We start from the raw sequence: 21,285 nt of genomic DNA on the forward strand, positions 1-21,285 counted from the left end.
TTTCGCAATTGATTGAACAACAAATTATCAATTTTTGTTATTATTCAATCATTTTCATATTTCATTGAAGAAAAAAATTAGTTAATTAGGTAATTTAGTTATTTATTTATAAATAATAAAAATGCACTAATAAAATTTGCATAAATAAATTAATTATATAGTTCATTAATTTTTTTATTTACAATCAAATCGAAATTAATTAAAAAATCCCATTGTATTTTTATTCTTTATAGGTATTTTATATATTTTTTATATTTCTTTATTTTTATATTTCCATATTTTTCTATTTCTATTTTTTTATTTCTGTATTTTTTATATTATTAATTTTAAAAGAATGCCGGAAGTTCGTTCATGGCCGAAAGGCACGAACTATATGTATAATAAATAAATAATAAAAAAATAATAGTTTATATATTTTTCCATTTTTTTTTATAATTTATGTTTTTTACATTTTTATCTTATACTCTTTTATTCAAAATCTTGGTATACCAAAATCTTTTTTTTTTAAATATTTTTTTACTTTTATAAAATTCCGCTTTTTTAAATATTCTTTTATTTTTGAATCATTCCCCTAAATCAATTAAGATTAGAATTTTGATAAAAAAATTTAAAAACGCAATTTCTTACAATTGTTAAATAAATTTCAAATCTACTTTCTCCTGAGCTTGAAACAAAATTATCTATCAAAGTTGTGACACAGTTATTACTCACAGTGATTTATGGGTCCAAAATTACTACTGAAAATTCTAGGTCATCGATCATCAATTATAAACAATATTTTCTCATTATATTTTAAACCATTGCTGTATATTTTGTTGTTCAATCAATGCAAAATGTCGTGATTGTCTACATTTTATATATATATGTAAATGCAGAAAAAATTGTATAATTAAAAATTTTTTAAATTAAATTTTTAATTTTAAATAGAATTTTTCGTTTTATTTTGTTTCTTAAAATTCTCCTCCTTGTTTTTATTTATTCCCTAATTTATTCTCCTCATTAGTAGTATAAAGTAAAAAATTTGGATTAAATTTTTAACTATAAAGAAATTTTTTTTCTGTTTTGTTTAAATAAAATATTTCAGTTCAACAATAACGATTATTTTTTTTTTAATTAATGAGACAATTGGTTATTATATTAATACCAATTAATTTATTATATAATACCAATTAATTTATTTATTTAATGAAAAATAGCAAAAATATTTAGATGTAAAAAATAATCAATTTTAAAAATAAATATTACCTATTATTAAATAATATTAAGGGGTCGTCCATAAAATAAGTAGCACTTCAAAGGGGGGTGGGGGGCAAGTCATTTGCTATGAGCATCAGGAAAAATATCGTTAATATCAAATATAAAAATTAACGATAATAAATACAAAAATAAAACAATGTAAATAGCTAAAAATTAAAATATCAAATTATATTTTAAACTTACATAGTTTACTCACAGCTCTGCAGCAGCGATCACGTGACCTCACAAGCACATGGGATTGTTGAAAACTTTTGTCGCACTCCCGAGAAATTAACACTAGAAATTAAAATTTTAAACAAATTATGATTTTGGAATTTGGAAACACTTACTTGTAGAAATTAATAATTTGGAATTAAAAATAATGTTAAAAACACGTGATTCTTAAATTTCAAAATTACTTTTCGACCCACGTGCCAGTTACTTCCTACACGGAGAGAGAATATATATTAAATTTTGTAAAAATATTTTCAAATTGGGGAAAAAGTGCGACAAAGCGAAATTTTGATATAAAAAATACTAAACTTTAAAAAAACTTATGTGAAATTTAGTATAATTATATCAAATACCGTCAACCGGGGCTATTTTGTGCACCAAATAGCTTTTTTTTTGATTCAAAGATTTATTTAAATTCAGAATTAAGAGAATAAAGAAAATCAACTTTTGAAATATGTTGTGGACATCCTTCTGAAGGTTTCCTATAAATTTTGCAAAGAAAAAAATTTTTTTGTCTTAGTTATAGTCATTGAAAGTCGTGAACACAATAACTCCCGGGATGGGGCTATTTTGTACATCGAACTTTGTTTTTCTATAATGTTGCGTAAACAATTTTTTTAATCGTTTCTGCTTCATGAAATCTTTTGTGTATATATTTGAGAGTAAATTAAAAAAAGAATGACCTAGTAAAATTTTTTTTGTAGATATATTATACAAAAAATGTAAAATAAAGCACTAAAATTTTGCTAAAATCTGGATTTACTAAAAATTAACAATCTTTCTTTAAATTGTATATTACGCAGATAGTAAATAAATTTTTTTTCTTTTTTAATATATATTTTATAATAATATACTAATATAATTATAAAATGATCGTTTAAACACTTATAAATAACTTTAAAACATCATTTCAATAGGAGCTTTTTTAATAGTTTTGAATGATATTTTTAAAAAACTTGAAATAAATATTTTTAAGGGTAAATAGATAACAATTTAATATCTAATATGCTTTTTAAGTTATTTTAAGAGAAACGAGAAAATAGTTTTAAAACTAATTTGAAAAACTTATAAATATTAATTAAAGTTCATTTTTTGAGGTTACGTTGTGCACCGGTAGAGCTTTTAATCGTTTTAATGATTTTAATTAACGTATTTACAGTTTTTTGACAGAAAAGTAAGACAAAAATGTATAAAAATGATAAACAGAATCTTCTTTACTTACTAAATAAAATATTTATGAAAAATATTTGATTTTTTTAAGTGCACAAAATAGCCCCATAGAATCCTGGTTTTTCAGTTTTTTCCACTTTTCTCTTAAAATAATGAATAAAAAGTTAGCGCATTACGTATGTATCATCACAACACAATTGAAAACAAATATCTAACACAGTTTATGAGACACATTAAAACTCTAGAAGATCTGGTATAATTTTTCCGAACTTTCAAAATTTTTTAAACAAATTTTCCGTTTTTAGGAATTTTTTTCTCTTAATTGCCAAAGAATTAAATAATAACATTTAGTGCTCTCTATTTTCATGTAATCAAACTTTCATTTTACAAAATAGCAGATTAAAATAATTCATTTTAATAATTTTTTTCATTAAAAAACTCGCGTGCACAAAATAGCCCCCGGATGCACAAAATAGCCCCAGTTGACGGTATCAAGAATATTAATTAAATTCTAATATAACTTTAATAAATTTCACAAAACTTTTTTTAAAGTTTAGTATTTTCTATATCAAAATTTCGCTTTGTTGCACTTTTTCCCTAATTTGAAAATATTTTTACAAAATTTAATATATATTCTCTCTCCGTGTACGCATTAACTGAAATCACGTTGGAGTGAGAATAAAATTTTCTCTCTTAACAAAGTAATAATTTTTTAATTTTAAAAAAAAACTCTTTTTTATTAAATATAAATAAAAATATTGCAGAAATATATTATTTTTATTTCTAATAATTGTCTTCTAAAAATTAATTAATATTTTATTGATTTAAAATTTCAAAGTTCAATTTTCCGGAAACACGTGGTGTAACGAGCACAATGGAGTTAAGAGACAAAGTGTGGATGAAGTTTAAATTTATTAAATATAAAAAAATAAATAAAAATATTTATTTTTAATAAAGAATACGAAAATTGAAATATTCCATAAAAATAAATATTATTAATTGTTTAATTTTCAATATCTAGAAAAAAATTTTTCTAATAATTACAGTACATAATAAGTCGCTCTCATTGTCCCCACTCCAACGCTTTTTCGGATTAAAATACCTTAGATATAATTTTATTATTTATTATCAATAATATTTAAAATATTTATTATTTATTATCGATAAACATGATAAATAAATAAATAATAAATTAATTATAAATATTAATAATAAAACAATAAATATAAATAATTAATAAAGTACAAAAATTGTTTAATAATTTTTAAAAAAACAGAGAACTATTTTTATAGACTTTGTATTTCGTCAAATTTTCATTTTACAAATGCCAATAAACTCCATACCTACTTTTATTAAAGAAAAAAAAAGGAAAATCACCGAGAAAAAAATTGCACATTTAGCGGTATTTCCTTTGTTTTTTGCATTTGCATAAAAAAACTCAAGTATTTATAACTTTTCAGTCTGAGAATTTATTGATTTCATGACATCAAATGTTGTCGGACGTATTTTTACTCGCCATTGATTATTTACTTTGTATTTAGAGCAATAAGTTAGTAAAAAAAAACTCGTATAGACCAAAATAAAATGTCTCTTGGGGGCCGTACACATAATACGTCACGCGATTTTTGACCATTTTTGACCCCTCCCTCCCCCTATGTCACACTTCGTCACAAACCTTGAACCCCTCCCTCCCCCTACGTCACGTCACACACGTAAATTTCACTGTAAATTTTATACATTGGACATTATATATATTATATACAACACTCTAAATTATTGAATCAGTTAGAAATAACTGATTTAGAAGCAAGAAATCAGTCACTAATTCAAATAGTAATATTTTTTTTCTGACAATTAGTTAAAAATAACTGATGTTTCAATAAAATTTTTTGGATTGATTTAATTATTAGTCACGTTTAACTACCTACATAGCACCGAAACTTTCCTAACAATTTATTGAAGGCAAGCTTCGAAATATTTAAATGCAATGTTTAGTAAAAATTGTATAAAGATTTAAATATCCCACTTCAATAAATGTTTAGCGCGAAACATTCCTGAAAATTTAACTTAAATTTTCAGCAAAATTTTTACGAAAGTATAGTCAAAAGTGTAATTAAATGTTCAGGAAAGTTTCAAGCTATATTTTTAAGAAAATTTGACGATAAACATTTATTGGAGTGAGAAATTTAAATCTTTACACAATTTTAAATAAACTAATTGCTAGTAAACTTTTCGAAGTATGCAAGCAAATCTTTAATATACATATATTTAGAAAAGTTTCGGTGTTTTGTGGATAATTTTTCAGTTATTTTTAACTGATTCAGATACAAAAAGACAGTCACTGCTGATTGCCAGTTTAAACCATGATTTTTAACTGATTCAAATTAAGAGAATATATTACTTATCATATTATAAATAATATACCAATAGATGTTAAACAGGTACATATAATAGATATTAAATAATTTAGAGCATTTTTAACATGTTTTATTTAGAAAAAGTGCCATTGTCATATATAATTTCTTATAATCTTTGAATTTAAAAGATTGTGACGTAACACATGAGTTCACCCCCCCCCCCTCCCCCATGTCACACTTAGTCACAATTCTCAGACCCCCTCCCTCCCCCTAGCCGCGTGACGTATTATGTGTACGGCCCCTTGACGACAAAAACAAATTACTATCAAATTAATTACAACAACGGATAGTAATCATTATTGTTTTATTTATTTTATCATTCCCATTATACCGTATTTATATTGTTCACTGATAGTTACTGCAATCGGTACAAATAAATTTTATTCAGTTCTGTATATTATAATAATAAAAAAAATTAATTTATTTAAATTACGTTACAAATTTAAAACTTATTTAACTATTTAACTCAGCAACTTTTTTAATTAAACTAATTTATTTACTTTTTTCTATTATTAATACTACTATTATTATTTCTATTTCGAATAATTATTATCTTTTTATTGTTATTATTATATTAATATTGTCTCTAAAAGAAACCGATTTTTATTTTATTTATTTATTATTATTTTTAACCTTATTTATAATATTTATTTACCACACAATCAATTGTTTGTTTTATTATTTCAAGTTTTCCTTTTCTGGAGAATGTAAAAAATAAACATTTCACAGACCTAAGTCCGTTTTTAATTACCATTTAAGAAAGCTCTTAGAAAATATTCGCTTTGTCCTTAAGTAGATATTCGTGCCTTTTATATAAAATGCTGGTAGAAAGTACTCACATAATTTCACCATTATCGTCAATGTTAATTAAAAAGTTGGTATTTTCATGGTAAATATATAATTAGATATTCGAAATGCACAAGTGCGTATTCCACACGTTTCACCCTTAGAAATATTTAACCCTCATTGTCATGGAATAACTAGCTTTCAACACGTAAGGGTAGAATCACGGAACAAAGTAGGCCGAGTTGAAAAGGACATTTTCAAATCGAGCGTGAATAAAGATATTTTCATTCTCGAGCAACAGGTTAATGGAGAACTTTATTTTTCGACCATCCTGATCGACTATTCGAATATCGAGAGAGAAAGAGAGAGAGGTTCTTTATTTTTTTTTTATTTTTACTTTTAATTTATTTTTCTTTCGTTTGATTTTTTAATTTATTTTGGTGTCAATTATGGATCAACCAATCACACCCCGAATTGCAGATCAACCTGCTAATCAACCACCTCAAATGGTAAGCAAAACAAATAAAAATAATATTTCTAAAAACCATTTTTTTCCGCCAGGAAGAATAATATTTTGGAAAAATGATACTTTTTCATTAAAAGAATATTTTTACATACTTTTTACATCTTTGAAAATTATGATTAAACGATAAAACAAAAAAGTTTTTTTTTATTAATAAATTTAAGAATAATAAAACAATTCCAATAATCGAGAAAAATTGTTCAAGTGACCCTAATTTTCTTTTTTCGAATCATCAAATTTACTACGCGGCAACATAGCAATTTTTGTGGTCATTACAAATAGATTAGTTTATTAGAATAATTTGTCATTCTTTCACATTATTATTTTTATTTTTATTACTTCTTTATATTATTTATTAAAATTTTTAAGATTTAATCGTCATTGAAATTTTTTTCCTTCTAATCTAATATTTTTGTTTCGTTTTTATCGAAAATTTAAATGTTTTTTCATTTTGAAAATAGAAATATCTGTTTTAAGGTGATAAAAAAATGTTCCCATTAAAAAAAAAAATTATCTAAACAAATAGAGAAAAATGGAACGAATAAAAAAATTCTATAAAACTGAAATTGAAAAGCGTACTTTGAAAATAAAAGAATAATTTTTACATCCAGTGTAAAAAAGGGATTATTACATGGAAAATTTGTATCTAAAAAAGCATAAAATCGATGGTAATGTTTATCATTTCTTTGTCAATATTTCGATTTCCCAGAAATTGTAAAAATTGCGACAGATCTTTTTCATATTGTTTAAATAAATATTTACAGTTTAAATAAATGTTTATAGTTTAAATAAATGTTTATAGTTTAAATAAATATTTACAGTTTAAATAAATGTTTACAGTTTAAATAAATATTTAAAGATTAAAACAATGTTTAGAATTTAAATTAATATTTAAAGTTTAAATAAATGTTTAAAATCTAAACAAATATTTAATGTTTAAATAAATGTTTAAACTCTAAAGAAATATTTAAAGTTCAAGTAAATATTAAAAAATTCAAAAAGTAAATTTTTAGTTTTTTAATTTGAACTGTAAATATTTGTTTAAACTTTGAATATTTGTTTAAACTTTAAATATTAATTTAAAATTTAAACAAATATTTAAAGTTTAAACAAATATTCAAAAGTTTAAACAAATATTTAAAGTAAACAAATATTCAAAGTTCAAACATATATTTAAAAATCGAAGAACTAAATTAAAAAAAAAATTTCTCAAAAAATGTAGTTTTGAAAAATACGTTTTTTTGTAAGTTTTATCACGATTTTTTCAAAAAAGAAAAATCTTTCCAAAGGGCATTTAAAAGTTTTGATTAGCTTTGCACGATTGTTATATAGTAAAAGTAAATTATTTTCGTAAATTCTCGCAGACATTGAACTTTTTCGAGTATATTGTGTATTTCAAAGTGATAAAAACGACTTGATAAAATCGCGTTACATTGGCCCTGAGCCCATCGATCTCTCAATAATACTAACGGTGACGTCTCGACGAAATGTTTCGCCGTACCTGCCACCGTCCTGCCCTGCGCTTATTACAAGATCGATCACGAAAAAGCAGAAACTTATCGACTTCTTTCTCCCTTGGGAAAATACTTTTTTTTTACACCCTTGCCTCCCTTTTTTGACACTCTAGAAAAACCCTAAATTTTTCCACTGGCAAAAATTTGAAAAGGAAAAAAATTTACTTCGAAAAATATTCTCTTACGAATTTTTTTTCTTTTTTTTCTTACGAAGAAATTGTTCTATTCTCAAAAATATGGAAAAGAAATTTATTTGGAAAAATATCCTCTTGTGATTTTTTTTCTTTTTACGAAGAAATTTTTCCACTCTCAAAAATTTTGAAAAATAAATTACTTGGAAAAATATTTTCTTACGAAAGAAAATGGTTAGAAAATAATTGTTTAGAAGAAACTATTTAAAGCAAACTATTTAGAAAAATTATGGAGCAACAACTATTTAGAGAAACTATTGAGCAAAATATTCTTCACAAAGAATTTTTTAGAACATTAATTTTCTTTCGGGTTGGTAATTTTCGAATTTCGAATTTTGAATTAAAATACAAGAGACCAGTCGGAGAGAAAGATTTTTCTGAGGCATTGATAATAGAAATTAATAATATCCAGAAAACATGTTAGGATAACTTTGTTCTTCCAGGTGAAACAAAATCCTCCGAGTTTTCAGCAGTCGCCACAAGGAGGACCGCAAAGATTCCCAGTGAATAATAATGGTCCAGGCCAGCCTCCTCCACCACTACGACATTTAGACAGTAGATCATCATTGCTTCCCGGTCAATTTCCCCAATCTAGACCACCGCCTCCATACGGACCAAGGCCTCGAAACGTCTTCTATCCCAGATCACCCGGCAGTCAACCGCCTCCTCCAATTTCCGGTTCTCCAATTCCTCCAGGAGCACCAGGTCAATATCCAAATCCCCAACTTTCCGTCCCTGGCTCGCCAATTCAGGCCGTACCACAACAAACATTTCCAGGTCCACGTTTCATTCAAAATCCAAACATCCGTGGTCCATTACCGCCTCCTCAACGACCACCATTCTCCGGCAATCCTCAACAATTCTTTCCAAGAAATAGTAGCGATCAACTGAGAGGACCCGCCGATTTCGTCCAAAGTCAAAAATTACAACGTAATGATTCCGTCGCAAATTTAAATCCCCGTTTTCCAATTGTTCCCGTTGACAGGCGACCACAACTAATCCCTCAGATTTCCGTCGAGAGAATGTCAGACGACGGGACGAAGGTGACGATGTCTGGCGATGGCGATATCAAGAAACTGGCGAAGGAAAACGACGACGATGATGACGTTGTCGTGGACAGTGAAAAATTGTCGGCGAAAATCGACACACCACGATCGCCACGTCTCTCGATTTCCAGTCGGCAAAATTCCGGATCTATCGATGGGGAAAGAATGCAAATTTCCGGTCTCAATTCTCCAGCTCGTATTCAATCTGCAGGTAGTCATCAATCGCCGGGTCAGCAATCTCCAGGTAGTCATCAATCGCCAGCAAGTCATCAATCGCCAGTTAGTCATCAATCGCCGATTCAGCAACAATCCCCAGCCAGTCATCAATCGCTGATTCAGCAACAATCTCCAGTCAGTCATCAATCGCCAGCCCATCAGCAATCCTCAATTCCAATTTCTGCTCCAGTCAGTAGACCCCCATCAGCCGCATTGAGTCCCAATAAAATGTCCCGACCACCTTCTGCAATAAAGGAAACAACGGATAATTTAATATCGCCAGAGAACAAATCTGATGAACAATTGTCATCAAAATCACCCGATATTTCTGACACTAATGCAGAAAATCCTCAAGATGGGGAGACGGTGGAAGTGGTCCAGGGAAAAATTTCAATTCCAAATACTCCGAAATTACCAAAGACTCCGGACAGTGTGCAGGGTTTTGACAATGGTATGAGAAGATCGCTGACATCGAGATCATCGTCTGAATCCAAATCACCAAAATCGCCGAGGTCGCCTGGATTCAAGGCGTTCGACGAGGAAGAAGAAAAGAAACGTACGACATTTGCCGATATGGACGAAAATGGAGATATTGGTTCCGATGATTCGAGATCGAAATCGGGTTACACGACTCCAACTACTCCGAGGAAGAGAATTTCTTCGGGAAGTCGTTCGCCGTCAAAGGAAAATCGGAGATCTCTCTCTGCACGAGGATTGAGAACAGGTTTCGATTTATACAGTTTTGCTTTCGATTTTCTTTATTCGAAGAATTTTTTTTTCTTTTTACACGTTTGCACAATTTACAAAATTTATTTATTTATTTAAGAAAAATACCGAGACAAGCCCTTTCGTACAAAAGTACGAAGAACAAAAGTTCTTTTCTCTAGGGAAATTATTTTTTAATTAATTTACTCTTTTCGTCAGGAAAATTATTTTTAAATTAATTTACTCCTTTCGTCAGGAAAATTATTTTTGAATTAATTAAATTATTCTTTTCTCCATGAAAATTATTTTTGAATGAATTTAATTATTCTTTTCATCATGATAATTATTTCTGAATTAAATTAATTATTCTTTTCTCCGTGAAAATTATTTTTAAAAGTCATTTAAATATAATAAATAATTTTCAAAAGATGACAAGAAAAATAAAATATTCTGGGACTTTAGAAATTTTTATTTCTAAATTTAAATTTAAATTTAAAAAATTTTTAATTTAGAAGCGTTTGAACAGATATCCATTTAAGTTAGCATTCGATTTTTTCTCCAAATAATTAAGGGTCACGATCAAAGTACCTGTTACAATTTTTGAAGACTCAAAATTCTCCCTTTCTAAATTAAAAATAGATTTAAAATTTCAATTTCTTGTAAACACTTTGTATTTGCATAAAGATTACCAAAAAGTTTCTCCCAAACTGTGATTTAAAACTTTTTAATTTTTAATTTGACAATTTTTTTTCACTGACAATGATTTTAATCTTGAAAAATTATAACCAGTTCTTTAATCAGGACCTTCAATTGTATTTTTTTTTATTTTAACACGTTTGCACGTTTTCCAAAATTATTTTCTAAAATAATTTTCTAAAGTAGAAAAACTATTGAATTAATTAAATAATGAATTCAATATTTTTTCTTTTGATGAAAATTATTTTTGAAAGCCATTTAAAAATATAAAATGATTATTTTTTATTGATTTCTTTTTGAAAATCAATTATTTTGTTGTAAATAATTTAAAAAAATAAATATAATTAATAATGAAAAATCCAGTTTTGGATTTCAATTTGAAACAAATTTCAGTTTTGGAAATCAAATGAAAATTTAAATTAGAAACATTTGAAGCTATTTTCAAGACTGGAATAAATTATCTCGATGAATAAAATTACGTGTTTAATGAGTGTTGATTAAAAATTGAGTGGGTAGAAACATTTTTCATTAAGAAACACGTAAATCGCTTGGATACTCCATTAATAAAATGAAAATGGGAATTTAAGAATGAATTGCAGTAAATTCTTGGGTGTGATAATAATAATAATAATAAATCTTTCTTTTTTTCCCTAAAGACGCTGAAAATGACAGTGGCGTTGATGAATCAACACAACGTGGAGAGGTAATAAAAAATACCAATTAAGCAATATTATACAAATGATAAATTTCGTATGAATTAATTTAATTAACTTAGTCATTAAATTATTCAATTTAAAAATGTTATAAAAATTATTCACTTCAAATTATTATAATAATTATACAAAATTGTTTTATTTCAATAATAAAAAAAATTATTTTATCTCAATAATTAGAAAAACTATTCGACTTATAATAATTTCTAAAATTATTCAATTTTAATAATTATAAAAAAAATAATTCAATTTTTGTAATTATTGAAAATTACTCAATTGCCACAATTATCAAAAATTATTCCACTTTCATACAATTACAAAAGTTTTCCAATTTCAATAACTATATGAAATCATTCGATTTTGATAATTAAAAAAATTATTCAATTTTAGTAATTATAAAATTATTATCAATTTTAATAATTATAAAAATAATTCAATCTCAATAATTATAGAAACAGGTTCCATTTCAATAGTTAGTAAAATTATTTAATTCCAATAATTCCATTTTAATGATTAATGAAATTATTCAATTTTTATTATATAAAAAAATATATTACTTTCAATAATTATCAAAAATTATTACATTTCAATAATTAGAAAAATAATTCAATTTCAATAATTACATTTTAATGATTAATAAACTTATTTAATTTTGATAATAATTAGAATTATTTCATTTTGATAATTCCAAAAATTATCCAATTGAAATAATTTTTTCGGCAAATAATTCAATAACGCAAAACCTAAAATAATAATCTTAGGGAATCATTGTTAGTAAGAAAAAATTAATAGGAATAAAAATAATTAATAAATTATTCGCAGGCGCCTACGTTAAATGGAATCAGAAGTTCTCCGACAAAGAGAACGTCTTCAAAGTCAAGGGAAGCGGATAAAAGTTCGATGGCCGGCTCTCCCGTGAAGTCGCCAAGTAAATCCGCGAAATCTCTACTCAGAACACCAGATACGGCTTCATCGGCAAGCATTCAAGACAAGAAATGTCAGTAATCATTTATATAAAATTTAATATTTAAAAAAATTTCCCCCCTATTTTTAATAATTTATAATCAACAATAATTTTTATCGATTATTTTTTCTTTCATTTTTTCATTCATTAATCTCATACAATATTCGAAGAAAAATTTTTTTTCAAACAATTCTTTCTGAAAAAAAAATTAATTTTCCATTCTGTAAAATCGCCTTTTTTAATTTTAATTTTTTTCCAAAAGCTTAATACTTTATAATAATAAAATTAAAGATTTTCTTTTATTATTTTTTAATATTAGAATTAAAAATTTGTTTTTATTCCTTTTTGGAACTTTTGACTCCCTAACAATTTATTTTTTTTTTAATTTAATATTTAATTAAAAGTTAATATTTTCCACTGTATTAATTTTAACTTTGTAATTATTGTCAAAAGTGCCCATGAATAAAGTGCAAGTCGGAGCAGCGCCTTCGCCTAATTTAAAAACAGTGAAATCGAAAATCGGCTCCCTAGCGAATACAGCTTATAAGCCAGGAGGTGGAAAAATCAAAATTGAAAATAGAAAATTGGACTTTAGTAAGGCACAACCAAAAATTGCAGCCAAAAATGATAAATACGCACCAAGTGGCGGCGACAAGAAGGTGAAATAAAAATACAATCTCAAAATTTACAAACAATTTCATAGTCAAAAAAATTGATTGATTCCAAATCAAAAAAGAAAATTGGTTCAATTTCTTTCCTGAATGATTTTTTTCCAGTAAAACCAATATTTAATTCAAATTTCGAGTTAAATAATTAAATTTAATTAAAAGATTAAATTTTGCCTTTAATTAATTGAATTTAAATTAAATTTTGTCTTTAACAATAAAGACGAGAAGAATTTATTTTGTCAATAGCTCGGTCTAATCGAACAATTTTTAATATTTAAGATCCAGCAAGTGAAACTGCAATGGAATGCAAAATCGAAAATAGGCTCATTGGAAAATACAACACACAAGCCAGGAGGTGGAGACAAGAAGATCGAAACGGTGAAGTTAGATTTTAAGGACAAGGCAAAACCGAAGGTCGGTTCTAAAGACAATACAAAACACGTACCAGGAGGTGGCACTGTTAAGGTAAGAGAAAAAAAACAAATAAAAAAAATAATAAACAAAATGTCCCATATTCGAATGTGTAATGCTATCAAATAGAGTATCAATTTTCAATATTTATAATGTCAAATATGTAAAGTGCATCTTGAAACATAAGGAGATATTTTTATTCTCTAAACACTCCTTGGCATGCTAATGTCTATTGCACCGATATTCAATTATTTCTATATTTATTCCAAAACCTATTCGATTTTTTTTTCACCTGTTAATTTTGTTAGAAATTTCAATTTTCGACAAAAAATTTATGGCGAAATTGTCAAATTTTTAAGAACTTGAATTAAAAAAATACTAAAATTAATCGGATCCTTTATTTATTTATTTATTAAATTTTATTCAACATTTTTGGATTTTAATTCCTTTCTATTTAAACGTGTTTAAAAATTTCAAATCCCTTTTTTATTTTTCAAAAAAGGGATGAAGAAAATATTTCCTTTTTTTTAAATTGATTTTGTTTTGAAACGTAAATCTAACGATAATTTTCCAATTTTTCTAATATTCGATTTTTTTACCTTCTCTTAATTTTGTTAAAAAATTTAAATTATTTCCTTCTGAACTTTTAAATAAACGAAATTTATTTATTTATTACTCAAAAATCGAATTTTACTATAAGTAATAATATTGAGTCTCATAATTAAAAAATAATTCATAAAGTTTCAAAGTTAGAATTAGTTTTTCATTTTTAATTCAGTGAATAATGAAACTATTTATATCGAAAATAATTTCGTTCATTTAGGTAATAGTTCAAAATTTTTCAAACATTTTTAATTAAAAATTTTTTTAAATTGTTTAGAAAAAATTAGTAGAATTAAATTTTTTATTGTTTTAGTTTTATAATTTTTAATTTAACAATTTTTAATTTAATTGTCTTTTTATTCTTGTTTTTCCTTTTTATTTCAGTGAGTAATTTATGAAAATATTTATATCGTAAATAATTTCGTTCATTCAAAAGTTACAATTTTTTTGAAACATTTTTAAATAAAAAATTTACAAAAATCTTTACAAAAAATTAATAGCATCAAATTTTTTAGTGTTTTAGTTAAAAAAAAGATACTAAAATTAATCGGTATTGATTCAGTCAAATTTTTGAGATTTTAATTCTTTTCCTATTTAAAATTTAAAAACCCTTTTTTATTATTCAAAAACAGAAGTGTTTCATCTATTTTTTTGAAAATAAAAAAGTGGACATTTTATCGAAGGCGTGAAAAATTTAATTATTTCCTAAAAAGGATTCCAGGAAAGTTTTTTTCTTTATGTCTCAAAGGTAAAGTAAATATTTCTAAAACATTTAATATAATTAAAAGTGATGTAAAAGTTTCATGACATTTATGAAAATCTAAAGTGAAATTCACCGTCACAAATAAAATGCAAACGAGACAGTAATAATTTCACTCGTTTTAGCCGCGCGCGCGCGCGATTTTCATTTGTCATCAACAAAAACTTTCTTCCAAGTTTTTAACTTTATAAATAGTGTGAAATTTTACCTTGATCGATCGTATATATGTCAGTCTCGTAAACTTAAATTGTTTCACTCACCTTCCTCGTGTTTCCTCGTTGGTTTCCTTCCACCTGAAACAAAAAATAAAACAAAAAGTTAATAAAATAAAAATATATAAATAGAAAAAAATAAATGTAAACTTATATATATAAATAAATATTTATTAAAATAATAAACCGGACAATAAAATTAATAGGAAAAATTGAGAATAATTTTTTTTTCAAATAGACTCTAAATTCTAAATATACCTAAAATCAATATTTTCGATTATTTATGAAATTATTATTTTTTTATTATTATTGTCACTAGAGATATAAATCAGGGGTGTATTAAAAAAAATTGAATCTGGGGTAAGGTAATTTAGGTCGTTGGTCCTAAATGTCATTTATAGAATGATATCAGAGCCTTGATTAAAAAAAAAAAATTGTTAAAAACCTTTGCGTGTTTGTGACTAACTTGCTTCGCTTAAATTTTAAACTTGGAAATAGAAATTTGTTGTTTGTAATTTGCAACTCTAGGACAATGAAAATATCGTGATTTGTCGTTGTTTCAGGAAGTGATGAACTGCATGTGAAAATGTCTGTTTGAATGTTTCGTTTATGAATAAAGATCCTCTTAGTTCATTCCCTCTAATGAAACGATAAAAAAGAAAGATGTAAAAAACAAATAAAAACAAAGAGAGAAAAAAAACAAAAAAAAAACGAAAATACAAAAAGAAAGAAAAGATACGCAGAAAATAAAAAACCAACCGAAAGAAAAAACAAAAAAGAAACAAAAAGAAAAAAAAATAAGACAAAGTAAAAAATTTAATTAAATTTGCACTCAAAAAATTTCTTATCGTTAATTTCGTTAGTATTTCAATCGTAAAATATTAACCTAATTATAAAGAAATAAAATTCATTTCAAAATTTCTACTAATGATTTTAATAAATATCAATTTTTAAATTTACTGGGAGATAAGTGAAATTTTTTTTTATATAATTAACGCTTGAAAAAATCATTTTAAGACATATTTCAGATGATTCCCTTGAAAGCTTTTAACCCTGTGACCTTTGCATGAGGTGTCATCGGTCATTATTAACACATTATTATCATTTGTTGATGTTTAGTCATTGGAGACACCACCAAATACTCCTTCTCAGGACACATCGTCTAATGATGTAAGTAAAGTGATGACATTTTCAATCTAAAACTAAATTAATCAAAATCAATCATAACCATCGCAATGCGAATAAAATTTTACACGTAACCAACTTCCTTTTCATTTCACAATTCGCAATTAACAAAAGTGATAAAAATTATTTTTCAAAACGTACTATTTCTTTTCCAATAAAAGAATTCTTTAATTAAAAATTTCTTTAATTTAATTTCAAAATTAATTTTATTTAGAAAATAATCTCTATTTTAAACCAAATTACACGTAAAAAGGAAACAATTCTTTTCTAAAAAAATGTTTATTACTAATTTTTTAATTTAAATCATAAAAAATGTAAAAAAACAATTTTTTCTAAAAAATATCTATTAATTTTACATTTACATTATAATTAAAAAAATGTAAAAAGGAAACAATTTTTTCTGGCGAAAACGTCCATTAATTTTTACATTTAAATTATATTTGGTTTATTATTCTAATCGAATTTTTACTAATTATTCAATACTAATTTTTTTACTAATTACTCCAATTTATTTTTTTTTACTAATTTTTCGCAAACGCGATAAATATTTATTATTACATATTTAAGTAGTAAGACGAGATGATAAATAAAATAATTTATTTTTGTTTATTTAACATCAAATTAACTCGAGTTTCAAATTATTGTATTAAAATATAATTTCTAATTATCGTTTTGTCACTAATAAAAAATTCGAGTTTGAAATAAAAAGAGAAACAAGACCTGGCTATCGAGAAATTAAATCGTAAGTAATCGGTAAAGAAAACAACAAAAAAGCATGAACTCTCGCATGTATGGAATATTATTTTCATTCTTAGAATGAATATTTCGATTTTATCCAATTGTAATGAGACCTTTTTGGACCATTTACATTATAGAAAGCGCCTTGTTAGGAAAAAAATATTTTTTTATTCTTTAGAGTCCACTGACGACTTTTAGAAAAAGGTACAAGTATTTTTTTTATGTATACAGTAGAACCTGTCAAAGTGTAACCAGATTTAAATTTTTTTCCACTTATTTTATTTCTATTATATTCTATTTCTATTCTAATTATTCTTTTTTAGAATTAAATTTTTTTTATCTACAATTCCAGAATATTGTAAAAATATTATAAAATATATGTAAAATAAATATTTGTATTCACAAATATATCATTTTTTACAGATTATTTACTATGATAAGATTTACAAAAAATCAGTTGCATTCTGACAGGTTTTACTTTAAGACACGACAGAATAATTTAGTCCATATATTTGTTTTTCTTCCAAAATTTATAATAAAAAAATATATGTAAAATAAATATTTGTATTCACAAATATATCATTTTTTTTACAGATTATTTACTATGATAAGATTTACAAAAAATCAGTTGCATTCTGACAGGTTTTACTGTAAGACACGACAGAATAATATCGTCCATATATTTGTTTTTCTTCCAAAATTTATAATTTTTATAATTTTTATAAATTATAATTTTTCTCTTTTATTTTCTCTAAAGAAAAAAGATTCATGTATTTTTTTCTACTAAACTTTATAATTTTTTATTTTATTTTCTCTAAAGAGAAAAAATTCATGTATTTTTTCTTCTTCTAAACATTATAATTTTTATTTTATTTTCTCTAAAGAGAAAAGATTTATATTTTACCAAAATTTATAGTTTTTCTATTTTATTTTCTCTGAAGAGAAAAGATCAATTTTTTCAAAAATTTATAATTATTCTCTTTTATTTTCCCTAAGGGAGAAATAGAAATGAATCAGATTTTCAATCATATTCCGAAAGGGTTTTTGTTTTGAATTTAATTTTTTATCTTCCTTTGACAGATCGAGACGCAGAAAGTTGATATTAAGGCTGAAAGCAAAATTGGCTCGCTTGATAATGTCAAACACAAGCCAGGCGGTGGTGACAAGAAAATCTTCAATGACAAAGATTATCTCCGACAGACCAGTTCAAATGCTGAGAGTCTTAGTGGAAGCGGCTCTCAGGTATGGAAGATTATTTTTAAACAATTTACATAAAAAAAAAAATTTCAAAATTTCAAAATATTAAATTTAAATATCATTTTGTAATTCCTCTTTTGCACTCAAAATGTTTTCGAAAGAATAATTTACCTCTGAATCAAAAAACAAAAATTAAAAATCAATTATCAAAATTATTTTCACAGTATCAAAAGTAAAAAAAAAAATTATCGCCAATTGCTTTGCATGACACGCACACATTATTCGCGATATATTAGAAAATCGATTAATTATTGGATTGCACAAAACACAGTAAATTCGCCATAGACTTAACTTTTCCTCGCTTTACGTCTCAAGTAATTTAGAAAAAAAAAACAAAAGCACTAAAATTTTTCTAGTCGAATTTCAATTTTACATAAGAAAACAATTTTTACATTATAGTAGAATATAATTTTAAAAATTTATCTTTCCTTAATTCTCAAATCGAAATAATTCTCAAATCAAAAAGGAGAAAAAATGCTTCTAAAGTTCTGAACATTTAATTGAACGAAATTAATTTATTTCCTCTTCAAAATAAATTTTCATTACAATAATTCGGTGTCAAATATAAAAAAAATAGATAAATTATAATTTATTAATTTTTTTATACTTAAAAACTATAATTATCGATTTTAAATGAGAAACTTAAATTTAAAATTTAACAATCAGTAATTTCTGAAAATATTTCGTTCATTTGAAAGTTCAAAATTTGTGGATTATGAGAAAACATTTTTATTCAAAAATATTTCGTTCACTTAACTTGTAGATCACGAGAGAGAGAAAAAATAGGGAAAAATTTATTGTCAATATTTCAAAATTTTTACATATATATATTTATCCTTTTTATCATCGTGGGAAAGAAGAAATGTGTCCAAAGAAAAAAAAAGTTGAAACTGTGCAATGGCCGATAAAATTCGCAAAAAAAAAAGTGAAAAAAAAAGAATTCAATGTCTTACGTATAAAAGTGAGACGAATATTTTGGCAAGAATAGCATTTGTTATGTTTCACAGAGTCCAATACCGTCTGGCGCAATCAACAATGACAAGAATGGTCTTCCACAATCGGACGAAAACCTCAACCAGGAATGCTAGGTCTTCACTACTTAACTATCATCGCGTTAACTTTTGAAGTTCATACATCCCGAAGAAAAAAGGGCTTTTCAATTCCTTGTCGACTATCACATCGCAAGGGATTTTAAAAAAGCCGATCTAAATCCTGCCATTTCTGACATCCCTCGAGGCCATAGAAATACAAAATTTTTTAATACTTGATAATGGAAAATAAAAATAGCTACAAAAAAGAAAATCTTCTCAACTTTAGAAAAAAATTTTACTCTTGAATATTAATATTAAAAATTAAAAACTAATTTTTCGTCTCTAATAATCATACGAATCATTGTGAAAATCATTTTTTTAAATACTACAAAATCATAATTAGAAAAAAAAGAAAAAACATAAAAACTAGGAAAAAAATTTGTACAAATAAAGAAAATCTGTGACTTTGGAAGAATGTAAAGATTTTGATTGAATTTTAAAACTGAAAAATTTTATTTTAATCTACATGTGATTTTTTCTATTTTTTTTTTAATTGTGACAATTTTTATTTCTTATTTATTCCTAATTTTATTTATAATTCTTAATTTATTCTTTTGAATATGAATGAAAATAGTATTTTGTTTTGAAAGTACTACTTTCTCTTTAAAATAATATTTTATTTTGAAAATACTACTTGGTTTGAAAAGATTATTTCATTTTAAAAATAGTATTTTGGTTCAAAAATATTATTTTATTTTGAAAATAAAAATTTTTGGCCTGTAAGAGTTTTGTCGAATGGCAGGGTAACTAAACTGATTGCCCGTCAAGGGATCACGAGATCTTGAGAGTGGAGAGAATTTATAGCAAATTTCTTGAAATGATTTAATTGATTTTTGTGGGTTTCATATTTAGCCCTATTTTAATCATTATTATCAAATTTATCTAAATTATAATATTGTAAATCGGTATCGAATCATAAAATTGTAAATTTATAAATTAATAAAATCATAAATATTATAAATATTATAATATTATGAATTATAAATTTACAATATTATAAATTACAAATATGTAAAATTATAAAATCGAAAAATTACGAATTTAAAAAAAATCTATTTTATTCGAATTCTCGAAAAGCAAAAAAATGAAAAATAAAAATTGCGAGAAAAATAAAATGTTGTTTGTTTTATTAATTATATACTTGTTGGGTATAATTAATTCTATATTAATTTTTAAAAAATATTTTTATGCAGAACTACATTTATTTGACGTTGCGACTAAAATCTCTTTTTTTAATATTATATCTAAACAATAAAATCATTTCAGGAAGTAAGTGAAAAATCAATTTTTTTCTATCCACTCAATTATCAATTTTTCATCGTTATTTGTTCTTTCAACAAAGCAAAGAAACAAGAATTGTTACAATGGCTGTGAAAGAATAAATTACAATTTTTTGTAAATGAAAACAATTCTTCCACGAGGGATGAATTTTATTTAACTTCAATTTTTTTCATTTTTTATTTAATTTCTTTAATCTAATTTTTAATATAATTGAGATTTATTACTAATATTAATTTAATTTCTTTAATTTCTCAGCTAATGAATTTTTTTCCATTGTGAAATTATTTTGAAAAATTACGAATTTCTAAAATTTATTTAATTTTTGAAATTTTGTTTATTCTCGACTGTTTTATTCGTATTTGAAAATCAAAAATTAGATAATTTAGTGGACAGAAAAGAATTAATTTTCAAAGATATGTTTAAAGAATTCCAATGCAGTGAAGACGACTTCTGTTTAAATGAATGCAATGATGAAAAATTTTAATAATGTGAAAATAATAATGCGCTAATTAATTTTGTTTTTCGTCTAACGCATTAACTATGCACGATTTTCATTAGTAACACTCGCTCGTATTAAATAAATATGTATTTGAAAAATATTATAACAATTTGATTGCAATTTTATGCAAAATATAGAAAACATAATAATAAGAAGAATAAAAATTTGC

General features: G+C 24.7%; 2 protein-coding genes across 3 annotated transcripts in view; one reads left to right on the forward strand and one right to left on the reverse strand.

Annotated features, from left to right (window-relative positions):
• LOC122498256 (angiotensin-converting enzyme) overlaps positions 1 to 15,147 on the reverse strand; it is a 210,615-nt gene extending 195,468 nt beyond the window's left edge. Inside the window, exons 1-2 of the mRNA XM_043605911.1 lie at positions 15,114 to 15,147; positions 1,441 to 1,533 (exon numbers count right to left, since the gene is read on the reverse strand). The gene's annotated coding sequence lies outside the window, so the exon portion shown is untranslated. The remainder of the gene's footprint in view (positions 1 to 1,440; positions 1,534 to 15,113) is intronic.
• LOC122498255 (microtubule-associated protein tau-like) lies at positions 5,700 to 19,881 on the forward strand. Of its 2 annotated transcripts, XM_043605908.1 has the most exons (9): positions 5,700 to 6,352; positions 8,515 to 10,057; positions 11,391 to 11,437; positions 12,270 to 12,444; positions 12,865 to 13,070; positions 13,359 to 13,544; positions 16,185 to 16,235; positions 18,069 to 18,230; positions 19,253 to 19,881. In XM_043605908.1, exons 1-9 carry the CDS (start codon positions 6,293 to 6,295, stop codon positions 19,331 to 19,333), a joined length of 2,511 nt encoding a protein of 836 aa, XP_043461843.1. In that variant the 5' UTR covers positions 5,700 to 6,292; the 3' UTR covers positions 19,334 to 19,881. The 2 variants fall into 2 exon arrangements, with proteins under 2 accessions (XP_043461843.1, XP_043461844.1); XM_043605909.1 differs by lacking the exon at positions 16,185 to 16,235 and having other exon boundaries at positions 5,701 to 6,352.
• The last annotated feature ends 1,404 nt before the right edge of the window (positions 19,882 to 21,285 follow it).

Source organism: Leptopilina heterotoma, unplaced genomic scaffold (assembly GCF_015476425.1).
Source record: "Leptopilina heterotoma isolate Lh14 unplaced genomic scaffold, ASM1547642v1 Lhet_144, whole genome shotgun sequence".
Lineage (NCBI taxonomy): Eukaryota > Metazoa > Arthropoda > Insecta > Hymenoptera > Figitidae > Leptopilina > Leptopilina heterotoma.